General features: G+C 37.3%; 1 protein-coding gene across 1 annotated transcript in view; it reads left to right on the top strand.

Annotated features, from left to right (window-relative positions):
- Window positions 1–24,414, top strand: part of FBN2 (fibrillin 2) — a 222,488-nt gene that overhangs the window by 83,139 nt on the left and 114,935 nt on the right. Inside the window, exon 8 of the mRNA XM_068535802.1 lies at window positions 21,375–21,500. Within this exon, the coding sequence (XP_068391903.1) occupies window positions 21,375–21,500 (126 nt within the window). The remainder of the gene's footprint in view (window positions 1–21,374; window positions 21,501–24,414) is intronic.

The raw sequence follows: 24,414 nt of genomic DNA, 5'->3' as shown, positions 1-24,414 counted from the left end.
TAATTAGAAACCTGGTCATTCCTGAAATTAGAAGAAAATTTCTGTCGACATCATTAACATCATGCCAGGTCATTCTACTCTTAAGCATCTACCTGTATGTGGTCTATGAATCAATGCAGCACTCAAAAAGAAGGGATGTGTATGCTACTGCAGTTAGTATTTTATTTTATTTTATTTTTATTTTTTAAAAGTACTGTTCAAACTACTCTTTTTTTTTTTTTAATTTAAATTATTTATTTATTTATTTATGGCTGTGTTGGTCTTCATTTCTTTGTGAGGGCTTTCTCTAGTTGTGGCAAGTGGGGGCCACTCTTCATCGTGGTGCGCGGGCCTCTCGCTATGGCGGCCTCTCTTGTTGCGGAGCACAGGCTCCAGACGCGCAGGCTCAGTAACTGTGGCTCACGGGCCCAGTTGCTCCGTGGCATGTGGGATCTTCCCACACCAGGGCTCGAACCCCTGTCCCCTGCATTAGCAGGCAGATTCTCAACCACTGCGCCACCAGGGAAGCCCAGTATTTTATTTTTAAAATAAAAATTTTCAAACAAAAATATGAGCAAACTTTTTCTAAAACTACTGCTATATGCTTATACATAAATAGGTTCTGTTTTAACATGAAGGCATATAAGAAAATGCTTTCAATAATGTTGGGAAAAAATATCAAAGGTTGCTTTCTTGTTTTGTTGGGTTCTAAGCACAACAGATTGGAAGCCATTGAAGATATTTTGTAATAGAAAACATTTGAAGTTTGCTAAAAATTTCTCATCTAATACTTTAGTAAATCCATATTGTAAATGTTTAGTTGTTGGCTTAGAAAATTAATTCTTCTTAACAAGCTCATAGAATACAGCTAATCACAAATTAAATTATCATAACTTTTCCTCCCACATGGAATATTTTTCCCTTAATTTACCATATGATAGAAAAAATATTTTTTATAGTTAACTAACAAAAAACAGGAAGTATAGCATTCTGGCATTTGTTTGAAACTTGATTTTACATTTAAAAATATTCCCTATAGCTTCAAGATGGAAGATTGTTTATGTTGATGGGCTTTTTTCCAAAAAGTATAATGTTGCATTTTATATAAATCCTGTGTACTAGTGTGGACACACTATTTGTAATGGCTAGTTAATCGAGTATTAATATTTCTATCTGGAATCAAGAAAGTATGTGGATCTCATGGTAAAATATATTCTAGGACATGCTCCTTTTTAAGAAGTTAATTAAAATTTGATTGTGTTTTTCTTTTAGGAATATTGCTTTGTTATATGTAACTACTGTCTTTATCATTTGCATAACTTGTAAACAATGGAGTGAGATGAGGGAGAAAAGAAAGGGGAGGATTGTTCTGCCTTCAGTGCTTCATCCCTCACCTCCGGGCTGTGTAAAAAGAGAGGATCCTTAAAGAGGTTGAAGAGTAGTGAGGATCTTTTTTGGAAAGTGTTGCCCATGAACTAGAGTGTAGGAGGGGGAACAAAAGAAGTGGAGCCCAACTCAGAACTGAAGAGTCTCTGCTCTGCATTTCCAGAGTTTGAAAGGCAAAAGATGCATGAGTTTCCCACCTCCCAAGTGAGGACCCCACAGAAAGGAGATGGGTTGGGTGTTCTTGAAAAGAGCTCTTGCCACATGGATTCCTGTAGGGTGGGTGATCCTAGCCTGGGGATAAACTGTCAGAAAACTGGGACTGATGAGAGAGTTACAAGTGGTCAGATAGAGGAGGTATCCCTGGGATCAGCGGTGAGAAGTGAGAGACCTCAGCATTGAGAGGTTTCCCAAAATATCAGGAAAAGTATTAGGCTTTGGAGCCACCATGCCCAGAGGGCACTGATGCCAGAATCATTCATTCAGAAAAATATTTATTGAGTTCCTAGCACACTACTAGACCCTGGAGAAAAAGTAGTCAACAAACAGATAAAAATCCTTTCTCTCATGCAGGTTACATTATAAAAACAAGGGACAAACAGTCAACAAGTAAAAATCTACACCATGTCTGTCAGATGTGAAAAAGCCATCAGAAAAGCAAAGCTGGGTGAGAATGAGGGTGTGAAGGAGGTGAGGGGAAAACCATGGCTGTGTGGGGAGGCGGATGCCTGACAGGGACCAGCAAGTGCAGTGGCTCTGAAGCAGGGGCATGCCTGAGGGATGGAGAGAATGTTAAAGAGGCCAGTGTGACTGGAGCACAGGGGTAAGGAGGGCCGTAACTAAGAAGTGACAGGTTTAGAGATGCAGTCTGGTGCCAGATTTTGTGGGGCTTTGCAGGCCCAGGTAAGTACTTTGGACTTTAGTTTGAGTTCTCAAAACGAGAGCCAGTGGAGAGTTTTGAGCAGAGGAGTGAAATATTCTGACCTCCATTTAAAAAGATTTTCTCTGGCTGCTGGGTGGTAAAAAGATGATAAGGGAACATGTGGATGCAGGGAGAGCAATTAAAAAGCTATTGCAGTAGTGTGAGATTCGATGATAGCTTAGACCAGGAGTTTATTGGTAAACGTGATGAGAAATGGTTGAATTTCTTGTATTTTGAAGGTTGAACCAACAGAATTTGTTGAGGGTCACTTGTGAGCTGGGGAAACAAAAGAATTGAGTAGTTCCAAGGTTTTCGGAACAGAGGTCACACAGTTCCCATTAACTGAGATGGAGAACATCTGTGGGTGGTACATAGTTGGGTGGGGGGGTAGACACCATGACCTCAGCTTTAGATGGTTAATTTGAGGCACCTGTTAGACATTCAGGTAGCCATTTGTAGTTGCATATATGGGTTAAGGTCCAGGGCAAGGTCGAGGCTCACGATATAAATTTGGGAGTCTTCAGCTTGTAGCTGATGTTTAAAGCCACGAGAATAGATAGATCATAAAGGGAGCATTTTGATAGAGAAGAATCCAAGGGCTGAGCCCTAGAACATTTCAACACTTAGAGGTCCAGGAGATGAGAAAGAACCAGCAAAGGAGACTGAGAAGGAAAAATCTGTGAGATAACATCTCCACCAACCAATTAAATCTTTGTTACCAGTACCTGTCCTCTCTCCTCCCCACTACAGCATTGAAAGAACTCATAATAGCTGCTGTCTTGGGAGGGAGGAATAGGAAAATAGAAGGAAAAAAGACAACCACGTCTCCTCCACTGCTGAAGGCTTCTAAGCCTCCGCAGGCTCAAACTGGGGAGGAGGAAAAGCTTTAACTGGATGAGAAATTAGAACTATGTGGTTTGTTGCATTTGAGCAGACATTTTGTTCATCTGAAAAGGGTAGGAAAACCTAAGGGAGCTGCCTGAAATTTCCTAGGGTCAAGAAAGAACTGGTCAAAAGAAAATGTGCAAGATGGCAGCGGGAGAAATAAAAAGTTGCTTTCTGCTTGCACCCTTATGGTTTCACATACTCATTACCACATATTTTCTCAGTTTATTTGAAAACATTTCAACATCATGACTTATAGTTGTAAGTCTACAGGCAAAAGTTTAACTTTTGCATAAATCATCAGACAGATCCTGTGAGTAATTTCAAGAAAAGTGAATTCCAAACGTGAAGGTCTTTCAGAATCTCAGTGAAGACCCCTGAGGTGCTTCAGTGTCCTTGAGAATTGTCCAGATTACTTCCTGGGGATAAGCAACAATTCTGTCTTGTACCGTAAAGCAGTCATTCAATATGTTGTGCAAATGTGTCTGTGCTCTGTCAGCCCAGAGTGTGACCCCAGTGAGGTCCAATCAGTCTTGGTGAGTTTTCCCAGTCAGCCATTTTGAATTTGCCACTTTGCACACAGAATGCTAGTGGGTGAGTTGTTGGATTTATGCAACTCCATCACCTCCTTGAGCAAATCAAATTGTGTGCTTTACAGGCTGAGTGAGCCTTAGGAGTGACCCCTGCCTGCTTACACCTACACAATCCAATCTGTGCACGTACACAGATATGTCTGTGCAGTTCAGTGTATGTACAGTTACATATTGAATTTAAACTGGATATATATGAATGAAATCTGTCAGGTGAATACGGAAATCAGCCAAACCCAGGAAAATACAACTGTAACAATTCAAAGATTAACTTTTTTTATAAGAGTTGCATATAGTATGTGTCTTAGTAACTGGGCATACCATTTTTGTTGAATTTATTTCCTTTTATGACGATAAGTATGAAAAGCACAGAGGCTAATGAATATTTATATAATAATTCTATAATGGAAGGTAGGACACATTTTCACTGAATGCCATTTATTTAGAAAATACAAAATAAATGCCTTGATGCATCATCAAATTATTGATGAAAGATCAAGATTTCTTAAATTAAGGTCCCTACTACATTATGCTAAAATACATTTAAAAATCCTGAGGGTTTTATGATTATGTCTTAATGTACTGATGTTTAAAAGGAAAAATGGGAGCAGAAAATATTAAATGCTTGCATCTTTGCCAAGTCCAAATGGTTATAGTAAATTTAACTTCGGAATTTCCTGACTCTTATGTTGTTAAAATTGTAGGTTTTACTCAACATTAAAAGAGGCTTTCAATTTAATTTTTCTATATTAAAATTTTTTAAGGTAATTATGGAGGGCAGAGAAAATTGGAAGAAAGAAAGATTTTAGAAGACATGGTTTAAACAGTTCATCACTCAATTGTTAGAAATATTCTTTTACAGAAGCTCAATATCATCCTTTTAAGCCTTCAGTATTTTGCAGCCTGTAAATAATTTGGTCTTATTTGTCTTGGACTAACAAAAGGTAACAAAATATTGCCACCCTGAGTAAATAAAAAAAAAAAACAGAAAAGAAAATAGAAAGAAAAGGAAAAACCACTGCTGGTAAATAGCTACACTTCCCAAGAGATATCATTTGGGGATGCAGACCAAAAATTTAAACTCATATTGTTTGACTATGTAATCAGAAATTTTCATGTATTTTGAAATACAAATAGCTCTCCAATTGTTGTTGCAGTCTTAAAAACACTATGATGGAATTGCCTCTTGCTGCCATTACTTCATGCCTGAGTTACTCCAAATTAGTATTTAGAAAGATGCACTCTTGGTTTCAGGCCAAAAAGGAACCATGCATTACATTGCGACAGTCGTAGAAGAAAATGCTATTATTTTGCCTAAGCGGACAAAAAAACTCTTAATTTAAAAGGTTCCTTTACTGCCTATTAATGTTATCACACAGAGTATTTTAAATATACTTCCCTAGATCAATAACTAGAGGAAAAGGGACAAAGAAGGTATATATAATCATACCATAGTAAAACCCTGAAATAACACAAAAATATTGATATTACATAGTAGATAACAAGCTTTAATCCTCCATACATTAGATGTACAGTGGATCATGGTGTTTTCCATGATCCTAAAAAAATATCCTTTCCTTTCCATCTTTCTCTTGAGCCACTGCACTCTCTTTTCCTTCCTTTCACATCACACTTAGGGATTATCTACATTCTTTCTTTCTTCTGAGTTACTCTAGAACCCATTGTAACCTAGAGAATATCCCTACCAGTCAAGTGAAACTAATTTCAACCAGCTCACTAGGTGGACTTTTCCCATTTCTTATGTTACCTAACATTCCTGCCCGCCGCCCCCGCCAAAAAAAAAAAAAACCAACAACAACATCTATACGCAGTTGGCTCCCAGAAATGGAACCCAGATCTGTCCTGAGCTTCCCACCTTTGTATGCAGCTTCGTACCAGACATGTATGCTTTGGATGCCCCCCAGTTATCTCAAACTCTCTGTGTGTACCTTACCAGCATTTCTCAAGCCCCTTGTCTCAGTGATTGGCCCAACTATCCACTTTCTAGCCCAAGGCATGAATCTGGATAGCACTCTTAATACCTCCCTTACTGATACAACCATTTTGTCACCAAGAATTTGGATGGATTCCACATGTTAAATATATTTTGAATCCATCCACTTCACTCCGCCTTTATCACCACGGTCTCTTTTCTGGATTACTGAGACAGCTTTCTTTGAGGTCTCCCTATCTCCTACTTGTTCTCAATCTTTTTTCCACATTGCAGCCACGATGATTTTTCTAGAACACAGATTTGGTCATATCCCTCCTGAGTCTCCTGTTCTCGAGACAGAATTTCTGCATGTCATCCTCTGCTTACATCTCTAGGCTTGTTTCTTTCTATGCAGTCTGTGATTCAGACACATTAACATTTACTTGTTCTTCAAGTCGTGCTCTTTGTTGCCTTGTCTTTGTGCGCTCTTCTCTCTGCTTGGATAACAATACTCTGTTTCATTTTCATAGCCTGTTTTAGATCTATTTGCCTGTTATGTTTCAGTTTAACTGTCACTTTCCTGTGTAAGTCTCTCCTGACCCGTTTCTCCTCTGCATTCCTTTGTCACCCTGCAGTACTCCTGCTTTAGTATTTATCATACCATATTGTCATCAGGGATAATTCGATCTCCTGCCCATCACAGCCAGCTTCTGGGGAAGGAGTCCAGCAAACCCCTGGTTTCAGCTATAGTTACAGCTTAGCAATTCTATTTCTGGTCCAAGGAAATTTTCATCTTGTATTTTGAAACCAGCTGGGTCTTTTGTTTTGTCTTTTTTGTATGTTATCTGTCATTGTTCCGTGTTTGCAGCAGAGGGGGAGTACCAAAAAATCCTGACTAGAAGGTAAAGTCTGCATGATTAATAAGCTGTCCAGGTGATTCTTATGCACATTAAAGTTTTGTAACATCTGTGCTCTATTTTATTCTATTGAGAAGACTGAAGCTATTTGACATGAACTTATTCAACCTCAGATTCCCTCTATTACTACATCCTCATTTTCCATTTTCCCTGCCTTTGATGATGTGTCTTCCCATCTTTCCAGAGTAGAATGTTCTAGCTCCATGCTTAATTCCATCACCTTTCTAGACCCCTTCTAACTCTTGCTATTAATAAATTCATTTTCTAGCTTGCATCTCTTCTCTTTCCTGACTCTTACTCTTTACCTACAATCAAGGCCATCCTAAACCACATTAACACAAAAGCTCTCTCCTCCATCTCTTTGCTCACCTCTCACTATACCGTTTTTTTCTGACTTTCTTCACTACAGTCGCCTAAAAGCTTAGTTTGTACCAGCAATCTTAAGTTCCTTAGCACCTGTTTCTTATCCTTTCGTAAAATTACCTTTATTCTCTTGACTCCCTCATAGCATTCACTATTCTTGATTACGCTGTTTCTTCTTCAATATCATTCCTTGGTGTATTAGTTTCTTATCGCTGCTGTAACATATTGCTATAAACTTAGTGGCTTAAAACAACACGGATTTATTATCTTACAGTTCTGGGGATCAGAAGTTTAAAATGGATCTCACTGGGCTGAAATCAAGGTGTTGACAGGACTGCGTTTCTTCTGGAGTCCCTAGAGGGGAATCCATTTTCTTGACTTTTCCAGCTTCTGGAAGCTGACCTCATACCTTGGCTAGTGGCCTCCATTCTCTTCAAATCTAGCAGTGTGGCATCTTCAAAGCTCTCACTGAATCTGACGCTTCTGCCTCCCTCTTCTGTTCAAAAGGACCCTTGATTATGTTGCAGCCAGGACAAGATAACCCACAGTCCTCTCCCCATTGCAAGACCAATCAATTAATAATCTTAATTCCCCTTTGTCATGTAAACTAACATATTCACAGGTCTCCAGGACTGGGGCTCTGATGTCATTGGTGGGCTATTATTCTACCTACCACACTTGACTTGATTAAAATTTAAATAGCCTTTCAATAATTCTGGTGACCTCTTTTTCGTTTTTCTTTATTCTCGCTTGATTTTCTTCCTTCAAGTGAATATATCTCCTTTGTAACTATCTTTAACACCCTCTCTTATGTTCTCTTCTCTTTCCTTTATATTCTCGTCTTACTGATTTTATTCACATTGATGGTTTCAACTGTCTTTATCCATAGATAGATGCCAATAACTTTCTAAAGATTTAGCCTGAATTTTCAGTTGTTTTCTACATATTATTAGCTTGAAATGTTAATGCTGAAACCATCAACTTTGCCAAAAATATAGTTTCTTTACTTCACTAACTTTAATATTAGCTCAGTAATGAAGCCTTATTGTTCCTTTCCTGTACTCTCGCTTTGACTATCAGGATCTATATTCATTTCATTTATTCTTTTTTTTTTTAAACATCTTTATTAGAGTATAATTGCTTTACAATAGTGTGTTAGTTTCTGCTTTATAACAAAGTGAATCAGCTATACATATACATACATCCCCATACCTCCTCCCTCTTACATCTCCCTCCCACCTTCCCTATCCCACCCCTCTAGGTGGTCACAAAGCACCGAGCTGATCTCCCTGTGCTATGCGGCTGCTTCCCACTAGCTATCTATTTTACATTTGGTAGTATATATAAGTCCATGACACGCTCTCACTTCGTATCAGCTTACACTTCCCCCTCCCGTGTCCTCAAGTCTGTCTGTACGTTTGTGTCTTTATTCCTATCCTGCCCCTAGGTTCATCAGAACCATTTTTATTTTCTTTTTTAGATTCCATGTATCTGTGTTAGCATACGGTATTTGTTTTTCTCTTTCTGACTTACTTCACTCCGTATGACAGACTCTAGGTCATCCACCTCACTACAAATAACTCAATTTTGTTTCTTTTTATGGCTGAGTTACATTCCATTGTGTATATGTGCCACATCTTCTTTATCCATTCATCTGTCCATGGACACTTAGGTTGCTTCCATGTCCTGGCTATTGTAAATAGAGCTGCAATGAACATTGTGGTACATAACTCTTTTTGAATTATGGTTTGCTCAGGGTATATGCCCAGCAGTGGAATTGCTGGGTCATATGGTAGTTCTATTTTTAGTTTTTTAAGGAACCTCCATACTGTTCTCTATAGTGGCTGTATCAATTTACATTCCCACCAACAGTGCAAGAGTGTTCCCTTTTCTCCACACCCCCTACAGCATTTACTGTTTGTAGATTTTTTTGATGATGGCTATTCTGACTGGTGTGAGGTGATACCTCATTGTAGTTTTGATTTGCATTTCTCTAATGATTAATGATGTTGAGCATCCTTTCATGTGTTTGTTGGCAATCTGTATATCTTCTTTGGAGAAATGTCTATTTAGGTCTCCTGCCCATTTTTGGATTGGGTTGTTTGTTTTTTTGATATTGAGCTGCATGAGCGGCTTGTATATTTTGGAGATTAATCCTTTGTCAGTTGCTTCGTTTGCAGATATTTTCTCCCATTCTGAGGGTTGTCTTTTGGTCTTGTTTATGGTTTCCTTTGCTGTGCAAAAGCTTTTAAGTTTCATTAGGTCCCATTTGTTTATTTTTGTTTTTATTTCCATTTCTCTAGGAGGTGGGTCAAAAAGGATTTTACTGTGATTTATGTCTGCCTATGTTTTCCTCTAAGAGTTTGATAGTGTCTGGCCTTACATTTAGGTCTTTAATTCATTTTGAGTTTATTTTTGTGTATGGCATTAGGGGGCGTTAGGGGGTGTTCTAATTTCATTCTTTCACATGTAGCTGTCCAGTTTTTCAAGCACCACTTACTGAAGGGGCTGTCTTTCCTCCATTGTATATTCTTGCCTCCTTTATCAAAAATAAGTTGACCATATGTGCATGGGTTTATCTCTGGGCTTTCTATCCTGTTCTATTGATCTATATTTCTGTTTTTGTGACAGTACCATACTGTTTTGATTACTGTAGCTTTGTAGTGTTGTCTAAAGTCAGGGAACCTGATTCCTCCAGCTCCAGCTTTCTCAAGATTGCATTGGCTATTCGGGGTCTTTTGTGTTTCCATACAAATTGTGAAATTTTTTGTTCTAGTTCTGTGAAAAATACAATTGGTAGTTTGATAGAGATTACATTGAATCTGTAGATTGCTTTGGGTAGTATAGTCATTTTCACAATGTTGATTCTTCCAATCCAAGAACGTGGTATATCTCTCCATCTTTTTGTATCATCTTTAATTTGTTTCATCAGTGTCTTATAGTTTTCTGCATACAGGTCTTTTGTCTCCTTAGGTCTTTTTATTTCTAGGTATTTTATTCTTTTTGTTGCAGTGGTAAATGGGAGTGTTTCCTTAATATCTCTTTAAGATATTTCATCATTAGTGTATAGGAATTCAAGAGATTTCTGTGCATTAATTTTGTATCCTGCTACTTTACCAAATTCGTTGATTAGCTCTAGTAGTTTTCTGGTAGCATCTTTAGGATTCTCTATATATAGTATCATGTCATCAGCAAACAGTGACAGCTTTAACTCTTCTTTTCCAATTTGGATTCCTTTTATTTCTTTTTCTTCTCTGATTTCTGTGGCTAAAACTTCCAAAACTGTGTTGAATAATAGTGGTGAGGGTGGACAGCCTTGTCTTGGTCCTGATCTTAATTGAAATGGTTTCAGTTTCTCACCTTTGAGAACAGTGTTAGCTGTGGGTTTGTCATATATGGCCTTTATTATGTTGAGGTAAGTTCCATCTGTGCCTACTTTCTAGAGGTTTTTTTTATCATAAATGGGTGTTGAATTTTGTCAAAAGCTTTTTCTGCATCTATTGAGATGATCATATGGCTTTTCTCCTTCAATTAGTTAATATGGTGTATCACATTGATTGATTTGCGTATATTGAAGAATCCTTGCATTCCTGGGATAAACCCCCTTGATCATGGTGTATGATCCTTTTAATGTGCTGTTGGATTCTGTTTGCTAGTATTTTGTTGAGGATTTTTACATCTATATTCATCAGTGATATTGGCCTGTACTTTTCTTTCTTTGTGACATCTTTGTCTGGTTTTGGTATCAGGGTGATGGTGGCCTCTGGTAGAATGGTAGAATGAGTTTGGGAGTGTTCCTCCCTCCCCTATATTTTTGAAGAGTTTGAGAAGGATAGTTGTTAGCTCTTCTCTAAACGTTTGATAGAATTCGCCTGTGAACCATCTGGTCCAGGGCTTTTGTCTTTTAGAAGATTTTTAATAGCAGTCTCAATTTCAGTGCTTGTGATTGGTCTGTGTATATTTTCTATTTCTTCCTGGTTCAGTCTCGGAAGGTTGTGCTTTTCTAAGAATTTGTCCATTTCTTCCAGGTTGTCCATTTTATTGGCATATAGTTGCTTGTAGTAATCTCTCATGATCCTTTGTATTTCTGCAGTGTCAGTTGTTACTTCTCCTTTTTCATTTCTAATTCTATTGATTTGAGTCATCTCACTGTTTTTCTTGATGAGTCTGGCTAATGGTTTATCAATTTTGTTTATCCTCTCAAAGAACCAGCTTTTAGTTTATTGATCTTTGCTATTGTTTCCTTCATTTCTTTCTCATTTATTTCTGATCTGATCATTATGATTTCTTTCCTTCTGCTAACTTTGGGGTATTTTTGTTCTTTTTTCTCTAATTGCTTAAGGTGTAAGGTTAGGTTGTTTATTTGAGAATTTTCTTGTTTCTTGAGGTAGGATTGTATTGCTAAAAAGTTCCCTCTTAGAACTGCTTTTGCTGCATCCCATACGTTTTGCATCGTCGTGTTTTCATTGTCATTTGTTTCTAGGTAGTTTTTTGATTTCCTTTTTGATTTCTTCAGTGATCTCTTGGTGGTGTATTGTTTAGCCTCCATGTGTTTGTATTTTTAACAGTTTTTTTTCCTGTAATTGATATCTAGTCTTATAGCGTTGTGGTCAGACAAGATACTTGATATGATTTCAATTTTCTTAAATTTACCAAGGCTTGATTTGTGACCCAAGATATGGTCTATCCTGGAGAATGTTTCATGAGCACTTGAGAAGAAAGTGTATTCTGTTGTTTTTGGATGGAATGTCCTATAAATATCAATTAAGTCCATTTTGTTTAATGTGTCATTTAAAACTTGTGTTTGCGTATTTATTTTCATTTTGGATGATCAGTCCACTGGTGAAAGTGGGGTGTTAAAGTCCCCTACTATGACTGTGTTACTGTCAACTTCCCCTTTTATGGCTGTTGGCATTTGCCTTATGTATTGAGGTGCTCCTATGTTGGGTGCATAAATATTTACAATTGCTATATCTTCTTCTTGGATTGATCCCTTGATCATTATGTAGTGTCCTTCTTTGTCTCTTGTAATAGTCTTTATTTTAAAGTCTATTTTGTCTGATACGAGAACTGCTACTCCAGCTTTCTTTTGATTTCCATTTGCATGGAATACCTTTTTTCCACCCCCTCACTTTCAGTCTGTATGTGTCCCTAGGTCTGAAGTGGGTCTCTTGTAGACAGCATATATACGGGTCTTGTTTTTGTATCCATTCAGCCAGTCTGTGTCTTTTGGTTGGAGCATTTAATCCACTTACATTTAAGGTAATTATCGATATTTATGTTCCTATTATGATTTTCTTAATTGTTTTGGGTTTGTTATTGTAGGTCTTTTCCTTCTCGTGTTTCCTGCCTAGAGAAATTCCTTTAGCATTTGTTGTAAAGCTGGTTTGGTGGTGCTGAATTCTGTTAGCTTTTTCTTGTCTGTTACGGTTTTAATTTCTCCATTGAATCTGAATGAGATCCTTGCCAGGTAGAGTAATCTTGTTTGTAGGTTTTTCCCTTTCATCACTTTAAATATGTCCTCCCACTACCTTATGGCTTGCAGAGTTTCTGCTGAAAGATCAGCTGTTAACCTTATGGGGATTCCCTTGTATGTTATTTGTTGTTTTTCCCTCGCTGCTTTTAATAGTTTTTCTTTGTATTTAATTTTTGATAGCTTAATATGTGTCTTGGCGTGTTTCTCCTTGGTTTTATCCCGTATGGGACTCTCTGCGCTTCCTGCACTTGATTGACTATTTCCTTTCCCATATTAGGGAAGTTTTCAACTATAATCTCTTCAGATATTTTCTCAGTCCCTTTCTTTTTCTCTTCTTCTTCTGGGATCCCTGTAATTCGAATGTTGTTGTGTTTAATGTTGTCCCAGAGGTCTCTGAGACAGTCCTCAATTCTTTTCATTCTTTTTTCTTTATTCTGCTCTGCAGTAGTTAATTTCCACTCTTTTATCTTCCAGGTCACTTTTCCGTTCTTCTGCCTCAGTCATTCTGCTATTGATTCCTTCTAGAGAATTTTTAATTTCATTTTTTGTCTTGTTCATCATTGTTTGTTTGCTCTTTCTAGGTCCTTGTTAAACGTTTCTTGTATTTTCTCCATTCTGTTTCCAAGATTTTGGATCATGTTTACTATCATTACTCTAAATTAGTTTTCAGGTAGCTGCCTATTTCCTCTTCATTTATTTGGTCTGGTGGGTTTTTACCTTGCTCCTTCATCTGCTGTGTGTTTCTCTGTCTTCTCATTTTCTTTAACTTACTGTGTTTGGGGTCTCCTTTTTGCAGCCTGCAGGTTCGGAGTTCCCATTGTTTTTGGTGTCTGCCCCCAGTGGCTAAGGCTGGTTCAGTGGGTTGTGTAGGATTCCTGGTGGAGGGGACTAGTGCCTGTGTTCTGGTGGATGAGGCTGGATCTTGTGTTTCTGGTGGGTAGGACCACATCCGGTGGTGTGTTTTGGGGTGTCTGTGAACTTAGTATGATTTTAGGCAGCCTCTCTGCTAATGGGTGGGGTTGTGTTCCTGTCTTACTAGTTGTTTGGCATAGGGTGTCCAGTACTGTAGCTTGCTGGTCGTTGAGTGGAGCTGGGTCTTTGTGTTGAGATGGAGATCTCTGGGAGAGCTTTCACCGTTTGATATTACATGGAGCCGGGAGGTCTCTGGTGGACCAAAGTCCTGAACTCGGCTCTCCCACCTTAGGGGCACAGGCCTGCCACCCCGCCGGGGCACCAAGACCTTGTCAGCCACACGGCTTTTGGGAAGTCTGAGGTCTTCTGCCAGCGTTCCATAGGTGTTCTGTAGAAGTTGTTCCACATGTGGATGTATTTCTGATGTATTTGTGGGGAAGAAGGTGATCTCCACGTCTTACTCCTTTGCCATCTTGAAGGTCTCCCTTTCATTTATTCTTTCTTCTCCTAGTCCCACCATCATTAACTGGAGCTTAGACCATATCTGTCTCTGACCCCATTTTTACCCTAGCACTGTTCTTCTTTATCAACACTGGCACAAAGCATTGCCGAAAGTAATCATTCTTTTTTTTTTGGCTGTGCTGGGTCTTCGTTGTGGCATGTGGGCTCTTCATTGTGGCACACAGGCTTCTCTAGTTGTGGCATGTGGGCTCCAGAGTGCTTGGACTCAGTAGTTATGGTGCCCTGGCTCTCTAGTTGCAGCACACGGGCTCTCTAGTTGTGGTGCACAGGCTCAGTAGCTGCAGTGTGCGGGCTTAGTTGCCCCACAGCATGTGGGATCTTAGTTCCCCAATCAGGAATCGAATCCACATCTCCTGCATTGGAAGGCAGATTCTTAACCACTGGACCACCAAGTAAGTCCCCCAGAAGTAATATTCTTATTCCCTTTCTCCTGCTTAGTGATTCGGTTGCTCCTCGTTGCTACAGAGCAAGGAAAGATTCCTGAGAATGTCATTCTAACCTTCTAGTTGTATCTTCTACTCGTTATAAATACCCACAGCTCATGGGAAACTCTTCATTCCTCATCCATAGTTTTTGGCTTATAGTTTTTCCCATCTTCTCTGCCTGTTTAAATTCTGCCCCATTCTTTAGGGTCTTTTATCAACTACTATGTCCTCCAAGAACTTTTCCTGTTTCTCATAATTAAATTGAAGTAGCATATTTTTAATCTTATATGGTGGAATCAATCATATCATGCCTTGTTTTAAATTTACCTACTTAATAAATTATAAATTCATGATGGTTAGAGATTATGTATGGCTGATACATGTTATATGACAAATCAAAGGCCTTTAATCAGCAATTACTTAATGAGTTCATGAATGAATGGTAGATGCTGAATTAAAATCTATTTATTTGATTTAAAGAGAGAAAATTGAGAGTTATAAAGAATGGATAGCATTTTCATTAATATTTCTTATGAATGTAGATGCAAATATCTTCAAGAAAACATGAGCACACTAAATCCAGCCACGTATAAAAATGATTATACATCATTATCAATTAGGATTTATCCCAGGAACGCAAGTTGGTTCAGCATCTGAAAATCAAATAATGTAATATATCATATAAGTAGAATAAAGGGCAAAAGCCATATGATCATCTCAATATATGCAGGAAAAGTATTTGAAAAAAATCTGACACCCTTTCATGATAAAAATGATCAGTAAATTAGGAATAGAAGGGTACATTCTCAACCTGATAAAGGACATGTATAAAAAACTATAGCTAACATCATACTAACTGGCAAAAGAATCAATGCTTCCCTGAAGATTAGGAATAAAATAGATGTTCACTCTCACAACTTCTATTCAACATTGTGGTGGAGGTTCTAGCCAGGGCAGTTAGGAAAGAAAAGGAAATAAAAAGTATCCAGGTTGGAAAGGAAGAAAAACTATTTGCAGATGACACGCATTCAGTGGATAAGGGATCAACTAAAATGAGTAAGGTATCCACTAAAGTGGAGAAGATATCCTTTAAAAAGCTATATTTAGACCCAATAAACAGTTCAGCAAGGTTGCTGCTATAGAATATCAACATATAAAAATGAATTGTATTTCCATACATTAGCAGTGAACATTCTGAAAATGAAACTAAGAAAAGAATTCCATATCCAATAGGACCAAAAGAATAAATGCTTATGAACAAATTTAACAAAGGAAGTGAAAGACTTGTACACTTAAAACTACAAAACCTTGTTGACAGAAGTTAAAGAAGATCTGAATGAAAGGAAAGGTATCCCATGTTTGTAGATTGGAAGACTAAATATTAAGATGGCAGTATTCCTCCAGTTGATCTATAGATGCAACACAGTCCCCGTCAAAATCCCAACTGGCTTTTTTGCAGAAATTGACAATCTGATCCTAAGGTTCATATGGAAATGTATATGCAAATCATGTATCAGATATGGGACATATATAAAGAACTCTTACAACTCAATTTTAAAAAGACAAATAACTTAATTAAAAACTGGCAAAGTAATTGAATAGATATTTCTCCAAAGAAGACATATAAAAGCAATCAATAAGCACGTTAAAGTGTGCTCAACATTATTAGTCATTAGGGAAATGCAAAACAAGAGTATAATGTGATACCACTTCACATCCTTAAAATAGAAAAGGTAATAACGAGTGTTGGAAAGGATGTGGAGAAATTGGAATCCTCATACATTGCAAGTGAGCATGTTAAATATTACAGCTGCTTTGGAAAACAATTTGGCAGTTCCTTAATAAGTTAAACATAGAGTTATCATATGACTCAACCATTTTACTTCTAGGTGTGCATACCAAGTGAGATGAAATCATATGTCCAGAGAAAAGTAGTACTCAAATGTTCATAGCAGCTTTACTCGTAATAGCCAAAAAATGAAAAGAATTCAAATATCTATCAACTGATGAATGGATAAATAAAATGTGGTATATCCATACAATAGAATATTATTCAGCAATTAAAGGAATGAAGTTTTGACATTTGCAGCAACATGGTTGAATTTTGAAAACATCATGCTAAGTGAAAGAAGCCAGTCATGAAAGACCATATATTTTATGGTTCCTTTATATGAAATGTCCAGAATAGGCAAATATATAGATACAACTAGCTATTATAAGTCATAGATCTATTAGTTATGGATTAGCTATTGCCTAGGGCTTAGAGGGAGGTAGGGAGAGTGACTGCTAATGGGGTGGAATTACTTTGGCAGGAATGAAATTGCTCTAAAATTAAATTGTAGTGACAGTTGTACAACCCTGTAAATACCAAAAATTGTTGAATTTTGTACTTTAGGTGGATGACGGTATTACCATGCAATTATTATATTTTGGTAAAGCTCTTTATAAAGATACAGTGAAATTCTGAGTACAATTGATACACATTATCCTTTCAATATCTGAAAAGGGTAAAGCAAACATTACTTTTCCATTACAACTTATTTTATCATTTTGAAAATGCCTGTTGTCCCTATAAAAGCTTGAAATAGCAACTTATTGTATTTAAAATTTAGCCATAAGTTTTCCTAGTTTCAAATAATATATTAATAAAACTTCAGTGTACATAGAAGAGAAATAATATTTACTTTTTTCTATACCAAAAGAAAAGTTATATGGAATATGCCAAATACATGTGGTTCCTTGGCATGGGATGGAAAGAAAATATTCTATGAGCACTTTTTTAAAACAAAATTTCTTATTTTATTTGTTCTAAGTTCTCTGTAACATAATTGTTACATGGACTGCTTTTATGTATGACATGTAAATATTGGAATTGACAGAATCTCTAGGGCAATGTTCTTAGAATTCAGTGATATCTGAGATCACACTTAGCACTACTTACCAAATTATTCATTATATTCTGCTTAGAGTAAGAGTTACAGTGAATGTTGTAAATGTTGGTTGACAAATATGAGGTTATGTGGTTTGGCAGTCAGAAATCTGTCAGATGGTTTTGCTTAGATCTACTTTTCTTTAAAAAAAAACCGAAAAAAACCTGTATTCCACTTCTTCAAATTACCAAACAGTCCTTCTTTCCAGTCCTTCTCTTTCTTTACCCTCCCATGGCACACTTCAAGCTCCCTCTTTTTTGACAGAGTTCTTCCTTAGCATTCCATCATCATACTCTTGCTTTTACCTTCCCTGATTCTTCCTCCCAGTCTCCTGTACTGGCTTCTCTTCCTTTGACTTTCCCTTGGATGGTGGTGGTTCTCAGAGTTCCCTCCTTAAATTCAATTCTTTTCATTTATGTGTCTTCTTTGGAAATCTCATTTATTGCTACAACTTCAAAAGCAATCTGCAGAGTGGGTGATAAACCACAAATATACATCTTTACCCCTTACTTTTTTTACTGAGTTTCAAATTTTTAGCTGAAGAGTTGGAATTTCTGCCTAGTTCTCGTCAACATGTCATGTTCAAAATGTCCCAAACTCAACCAAACCTCAAAATGTGTTCTTCCCTCTGTATCCCATTTCCTGTTAATAGCACTGCCATTAGCTCCCTTCTCAATCAAGCCAGAAGTCTGAGATATTTATCTAGTGGCAAAGTCCTGTTGAATTCTCCCTCTAGAATCTCTTGAATATGAGTTCTCTCCCTCATAAAGCTTACTTCAGGCTCTCATCATTTATCACTGGACTATTTATTGTCTATCTACATTAAACACAAGGATTGTCTTTCTGAAATATTGATTTGCTTATGAAATGTTCTTGTTTAATTTAAACCTCTTCATAGACACCTTAAATCATTTCAGAAAAAAAGCCAAAGTTCTTGGGAAAGCTCTCATAGGGATTCAGGATTCAGCATGTGGCTGACTAGCTAAGCTTATCTTAATCAGTTTCCCAACCATGGTGGTACACTTTCCATTGTTCAACTATGCTGTGTTTTCAGATGTATTCACCCATGCTGTTTTTGGCTTTTATTTTTGTTTTCGTTGTTTTTTATTAGTCTAAAGTTAACTGTATTCCACTTGCGGCAGTAATTAGTTCAGGACTCCAGGCCTAAGTCAATGAGCACATTTTCCTGGCTAGAGGAATCATTCAAAAGAGTTAGCATGTGACTCAGTTCAGGATATTAGTAGAAAAGGGAAGATTGGCTGGGTGCTCCTGGGAAAAAGTTCTCCTCCTCTTAGAAGAGAACCGCTGGAAGAGACACCCTCTCTTCCACTAGATGTCCCAGTCAAAGATCTAGCCTAGGACTGCTATAACCATTTTGCTTCCATCAGGGAAGTCAGCCTTAAGGATGACATCAAAACACAGAGGAGAGATAGGTGAGCAGATCTCAGAGACGCCGAGCAAGAGACATTGCCTTAAAACAACCCTAAAATCCTTGCCACTTCTGGACTGCCAGATATGCAAGCTATTAAATTTCTGGTTTATGTCAGTTTGGATCAGTTTTTCTATTGCAGACCAAAGCCTCCAAACTAATAAGTAAACTTTTTTTTTTTTTAAAGTTCAAGGGGAGATGGACAGAAGCATATTAGGTATGCAGAACATGAATGAAATGAATTCCCATTAAGACTGCCTTTTACTGTGAATAGACTTGTCCCCATTAGGCTTACTTGTTTGTACCTACGTAGGCAATGTATGCTTTGTATTTGTGAAGATACTACTTCCAAATCTGATTGTGACATATGGTCTTGAAAAACTATTATTACAAAAGAGCTAAATGCATGCATCCTTCTTAACATAAATGTCAATGCTAAATTTAAATTGATGAATAAATATTGGGCACATCAAAAGGCAGGGTTTTTTGATCGGTAAAAAAACAAAACACCAAATTTTTTAATTATTAAAAATTGAGGGGGAGCCTAGCCCAAAAATAAATGAAAAATATTCCTATCTTTCATATAGAATTCTTAAATACTTTACTGAGAGCCTTTTACATATAATTATTTTGAAGCTAACCTTTCAAGGTTCTTACTTAATTCTAAGGAGAATTGTGAAACATGGAGTTTTTGTAAAATAAAATACTTAACACAAAACCCACAGATTTAATATCATTCCATGTGTTCTTCTATGTTCCAGGGTTATTTTTCTCCACTTAAAAAAGAAAAATGTCAGACATCTTTCAATTTCTACTCTTTTTGTTGTCAGGAGGCTATTTGGAAGTAGAGCACAAAGAAGTTCTTTATTATGGAAGGAAATGGCTGAAAATAAGAGTAAATGCTTAAATGAAGGACTAAATGAAGATTCCTAATTTTTAAGAATTTGGATCAATCCTGGGCTCCATAAGTGCCTTGATTGTTGGCATAACTTTAGATGTAAGAGGATCAGAAGGAAAGTTTTGGTCCTTCACTTTTGTAGTGCTTGCTGCTTTACTGTGTGCTATTCTCTTTTTCTTTTTGTCTTCCTTATCTAGAAGTGATTATCAGTTTATTTGGTAATTAGAGTATAGCTGTTCTAGTTTCCTTTCTCTTCTGAATCCACATTCGGTTTTATTAAGATGCCCTGCACTAAGATAGCAACACAGGATGCAGCAGACCCTAATTTTGCACATATGGTTTCATTTTGTTGGATTAAATCTGATGGTAACTCTTTCACCACATTATATGTTTGCTTCTCATGTAACCAATTCATGTTAGAATTCTGAGCTCTCTAGGGGAAATTGGTAGATTATGATTTGTACCACTGTGCCTTCAGTGGCTAACTGTTAAGCCTCTAATGAAGATATTATTTCAGAAAAGTCTGAATCTGGTAACTTTTTTATTAAGAACATTCCAAGAAGACGCAAGCATATAGTTATTTCATGATACAGCTTGTAGGCAAGAATGACTTGGCAGTAAACGGCGGGAAAAAAGAATGAATAGAGCAATAGAGGAATTTAAGAAAGGCATTGTCAACCATTCTTTAATTGTGGGGTTTAAAATTTATTTCCTTGTATTTACAATTAGAATACAATTTTTCCTTTGCTTTTTATTGATACACTTAAACATACGTGTGTGTGTGTGTATAGATATGCATCTGAAAAAACTAAAACAAAACTAAAAGCTCAGGTTTACTTTTCAGGAATCATCTATGCTTATGGCTTTTATAATCGTTCCCTGTATTCACTGATCTTTGCTAGTTCTGTTCCTTAAAAAGGACAGCTAACTCCCAGGCATCTGTGGCTGGATTCTCCTCGCAATGACTCATTTCCTTTTAAATGTATTAACAAGTAGCTTCCAGTGTACCTAATTGTAGCTTTGTTGACTTTCCACCTCTCTCTGCTTATTGAACTAAAAGAAAAGTACATTAAAGCTTATATAAATGGCCAGGTTTTCTGGTTTGGGGACAGTTTAAAAGAAAGCAGACCTTTCATTAATGTGAAAGGGAGTAGACTAGTCCTAACATTGAGTAAACTGAATGGATATGTGCAGGGAGGCACAATAGGAAAACTGGACACTTCCCAAAGCCACCCAAGTTTGCCCTTTGCCATTTTACTGTATTATTTTAGGTTTGAACTTAATTCCCAGAATGTCAAATATACCGATATTCACATGTAAGTACAAAAACATATCCTGAAGCCAAACAGAAAAAAAAAAAGTGCTTGCCACCCTCCATTGGTTCAAATAATTAATGTGAAAATTAGCTATAAATTTTTAAATGTAGTTATTTCATATTTTAAAATATAATCCATGCACGTGTTTTTTTTTAAAGTCTCTAGTAGGATAATTCCCTAATTGATGTAGAATGGAAACTAAAACATTTACATCTTTACTGATTTCCAATTTAAATTGCATTTGGGGGAAAAAAAAGGATATAGAGTTTTGCTTTAGTTGGCCTTGTTTTACTGCCATGGGAGTTTACTTTCATCTCAGTTCCCATAGATATGTGTGAGAAATTCTTTAGGGCCTGAAACAAGAGTATCTTCAGGGTTATATGATCTGACCTAATCAACCATGAGTGCTCTCATACTCTTTTTAAAAAAATCCCTTTTGAAAGCTATTTAATGAAGGCCCTTCTCAGTCATCTTCTCCTTCTTCCCCTGATTAGACGTTGATGAGTGCAGCATCATTCCTGGGATATGTGAGACTGGCGAATGTTCCAACACCGTGGGAAGCTATTTTTGCGTTTGTCCACGTGGATATGTAACCTCAACAGATGGCTCTCGGTGCATCGGTAAGCCTCGTAGTTTTGAAGGCACAATACACTGCTTCTTTCTAATGACAGAACAGCCCAAACAGGTACGGAGATGGCAACGATTATAAAACGACAGGGAAAATGGCTGAAAGAGTTGTTTAAAATAAACGGTACCACTACTGAGGGATTGATCGACCAGGTGCTCTTTGCAAAAACTTCAGTTTCAGAAACCATCTGGGTTTGCTTTATGTCGTCAAAGCTATTTTTGAAATGAAGAAAGATTTCCTCAAGACATTGCTCTTGCCAAGTGTTACAGACACAAAGGCATGAGAAAGATTTTTAAAAATCTACTTTGGGAGACAAAATGTAGTAATTAAGGGTTCTTTCATTGCTATGAATCATGAATGTAGTCAGAGTCTTATTTACTTAGCATGTGTTTATTCTAGTGAAAATAGTTATTACAAAAAAGAAATCGATACCTTTAATTTTGTTTTAAGCATATTTTAATTAAAGGCATATATATTTTCATGTTCTCTTTTGTTTAGAAAGATAAAACAGTCATGTGTAGGTCATCTATTTTTGAACAAGCCTTAGACTTTAAGAGCACTAAAGGTTCATATAGTACAGGAATTAGGGAAATTAAACCAGCACCCAAAGATGGGAGTTGCTTGGTTCGCTGGAGGACTGGGCAATGACCGTCTCCCATCCCCACTGGGAGGGTGTGTGAGCAACTAACTTCCAGGGACTTTGTAAATCCAAAGGATGTCCAAGTGAACTGGGTTGATGAGAGGAAATAACAGAGGGTTCAGGTTGTAAGCTAGAAGTCCTAGGCCACCAGTAAAAAGGCTTAAATTCACTGGATAAGATGTGTTGATATGCCAAACATTATGCTATGGCCGTGCAACAGCAAACATGAGAAATGGAGATCCTGCCTTCAGAATACTATGGTGTCATCACAAATAGTAATAGAAAAGTAGCAATAGCAGTCAAAGAAGAAGCTTGTGGTAGTGGTAGTAAAATTGACAGCTGCCATTTATGAAATACATACCGCGTGTAAGGCACTGGACATCTGTATCACCTCATTATCACATAGTGGTGGGGCCTTGAAGTACCTGTCTGTACTTCAGTTTCTTCTAGTAAATGTTCAATAAAATATTTCTTATTACTTCTATTATTATCATTAGGGGAAGGAGGAGGTATAGGAGAATGAGGATGTACTCCTTAAAATAGCCCTGTGTGATAGGCATAATTATTCTGATTTATATGAAGGAATTGAGGTTTAGAGAGGTAAAGTGACTTACATGATGTTTCAGGGCTGACAAATGGAGCCACGATTTGAATCCAGGTCTCTCTGCACCTGTGTTACTATGGTTCTGTACTGTCTCCTTATCTGCTTTAAGGTGACAGAGACCCTGTGCCTAGATATCAAGGTCTCCAGCATGAGTGGTTTCTCTACCACCGCACTGACAGTCTGCTTTGAAAAGTACAATGTCCATTTGGAGCCTCCCTTTTCCGTTGGAGAATTATGAGATTTGAATGATGATTATTTGTTCTTCACGAATGAATCAGAGTTCTATCTTACACTAGGTAAAACATTATAGAGATGTTAAGTCTATAAAACTGAGCAAATTAACTGTTTTTATGGTCAGTGTTACCAGTTGGCTCACTGCATAGTAGGTCTGATTCATTTAACATAGTTTAACAGAATTGAAAATTAGTAGAACTACCTATACTTGGCTTAATTTTCTTAAACTGTACAGGAAAAGAATGTGCATACATATACACACATATATGCAGTCATCAGCTTGAAATAGGCATGAACTCAACTCTGTTGGAAAAACGTCAGTTTGGGAGTCATCGTTGAACATCACTGGCTGGATGCCATAGACCCTGACTTCAGGAAACTTATATTCTAGAAATGGCTAGAAGAAATGTGGCTGGAGACATAAGTGAGGTTATCACCATGAAGTCTGAAAATGCCAAATAAGATGTATGTATTTTATTTGGTAGACAATGTGGAGTAATTGAAGGCCTTTGGGAATGAATTGTACAACTAGACCAACTAGTAAGAAGGCAGGATTTGCCTTAACAAATGTTAGTGTTTTCTATCAGATTTCTAAGTTGTTTCTTTCTCTCTCATTTCTTAAGTTTCTAAGTCTTTCTTTAGTCAACACATGGTCATTTTTTTGCATTGAAAAGGAAGCATATTCTTCATCATATTCAGATAATCATGATCAAGATCCCCAGTGATTTTCTGAGGTTGTTTTCTTCAATGTCAGATATTTGGTTTACCATTAAATCATGGTAAACTCTATCTCCTGCTTCTTTATATAAAGTTCTCAGCCTTTACTGGACTTTCAAAGCCCTTTAGAACCTGACCCAGCCTGTATTCAGGACTCATCTCTAACCACTTATACCTCACACGCACATTTCTCTTATTGCAGTACATGAGCACACTGCCCACAGCACTTGCTCTGCCTGAAGCATCTTGATTTCCCCCTTCTATGTTTGTTAAAATCCAGCTCATCCTTTAAGTCCCCACTTAGATATCACATTTCTTTATAGCCATCCCTGCTTAACCCACATTTTCTTCTCGGGCAAAATCAATCCGCCCTTCCCATAATATTTTTTATTTCCTTCATTTCTGGGTTTATCACAGTGTCACAGGTATTTGTGCTTTACTCATTGGCCAGACTCTGAGCGCCATTAGGTCCTGTCTCATGCAGCTTTCTGTCCCCTGTGCGTTATGTAGTCCCTTCCTTAGAAGTCTGGGCTCAGTAAACCTTTTCTGAATGAATAGGCAAACCAGCAAATGAATGAATGAGATGACATTGAATGTAAGAATTTAATGTTGGTTAATAAGTGCTTTGCATCGTTTGGCATCCTGCTGGACATGATGTGATGGCACTGAGTTACAGTTCCCAGTGCTCAGAAGGTGAGAAAGCCTGCTTGA

This window comes from Eschrichtius robustus, chromosome 2 (genome assembly GCF_028021215.1).
Source record: "Eschrichtius robustus isolate mEscRob2 chromosome 2, mEscRob2.pri, whole genome shotgun sequence".
NCBI lineage: Eukaryota > Metazoa > Chordata > Mammalia > Artiodactyla > Eschrichtiidae > Eschrichtius > Eschrichtius robustus.
Note: the sequence above shows the minus strand (reverse complement) of the source record. Positions and strands in the feature narration are given on the sequence as shown.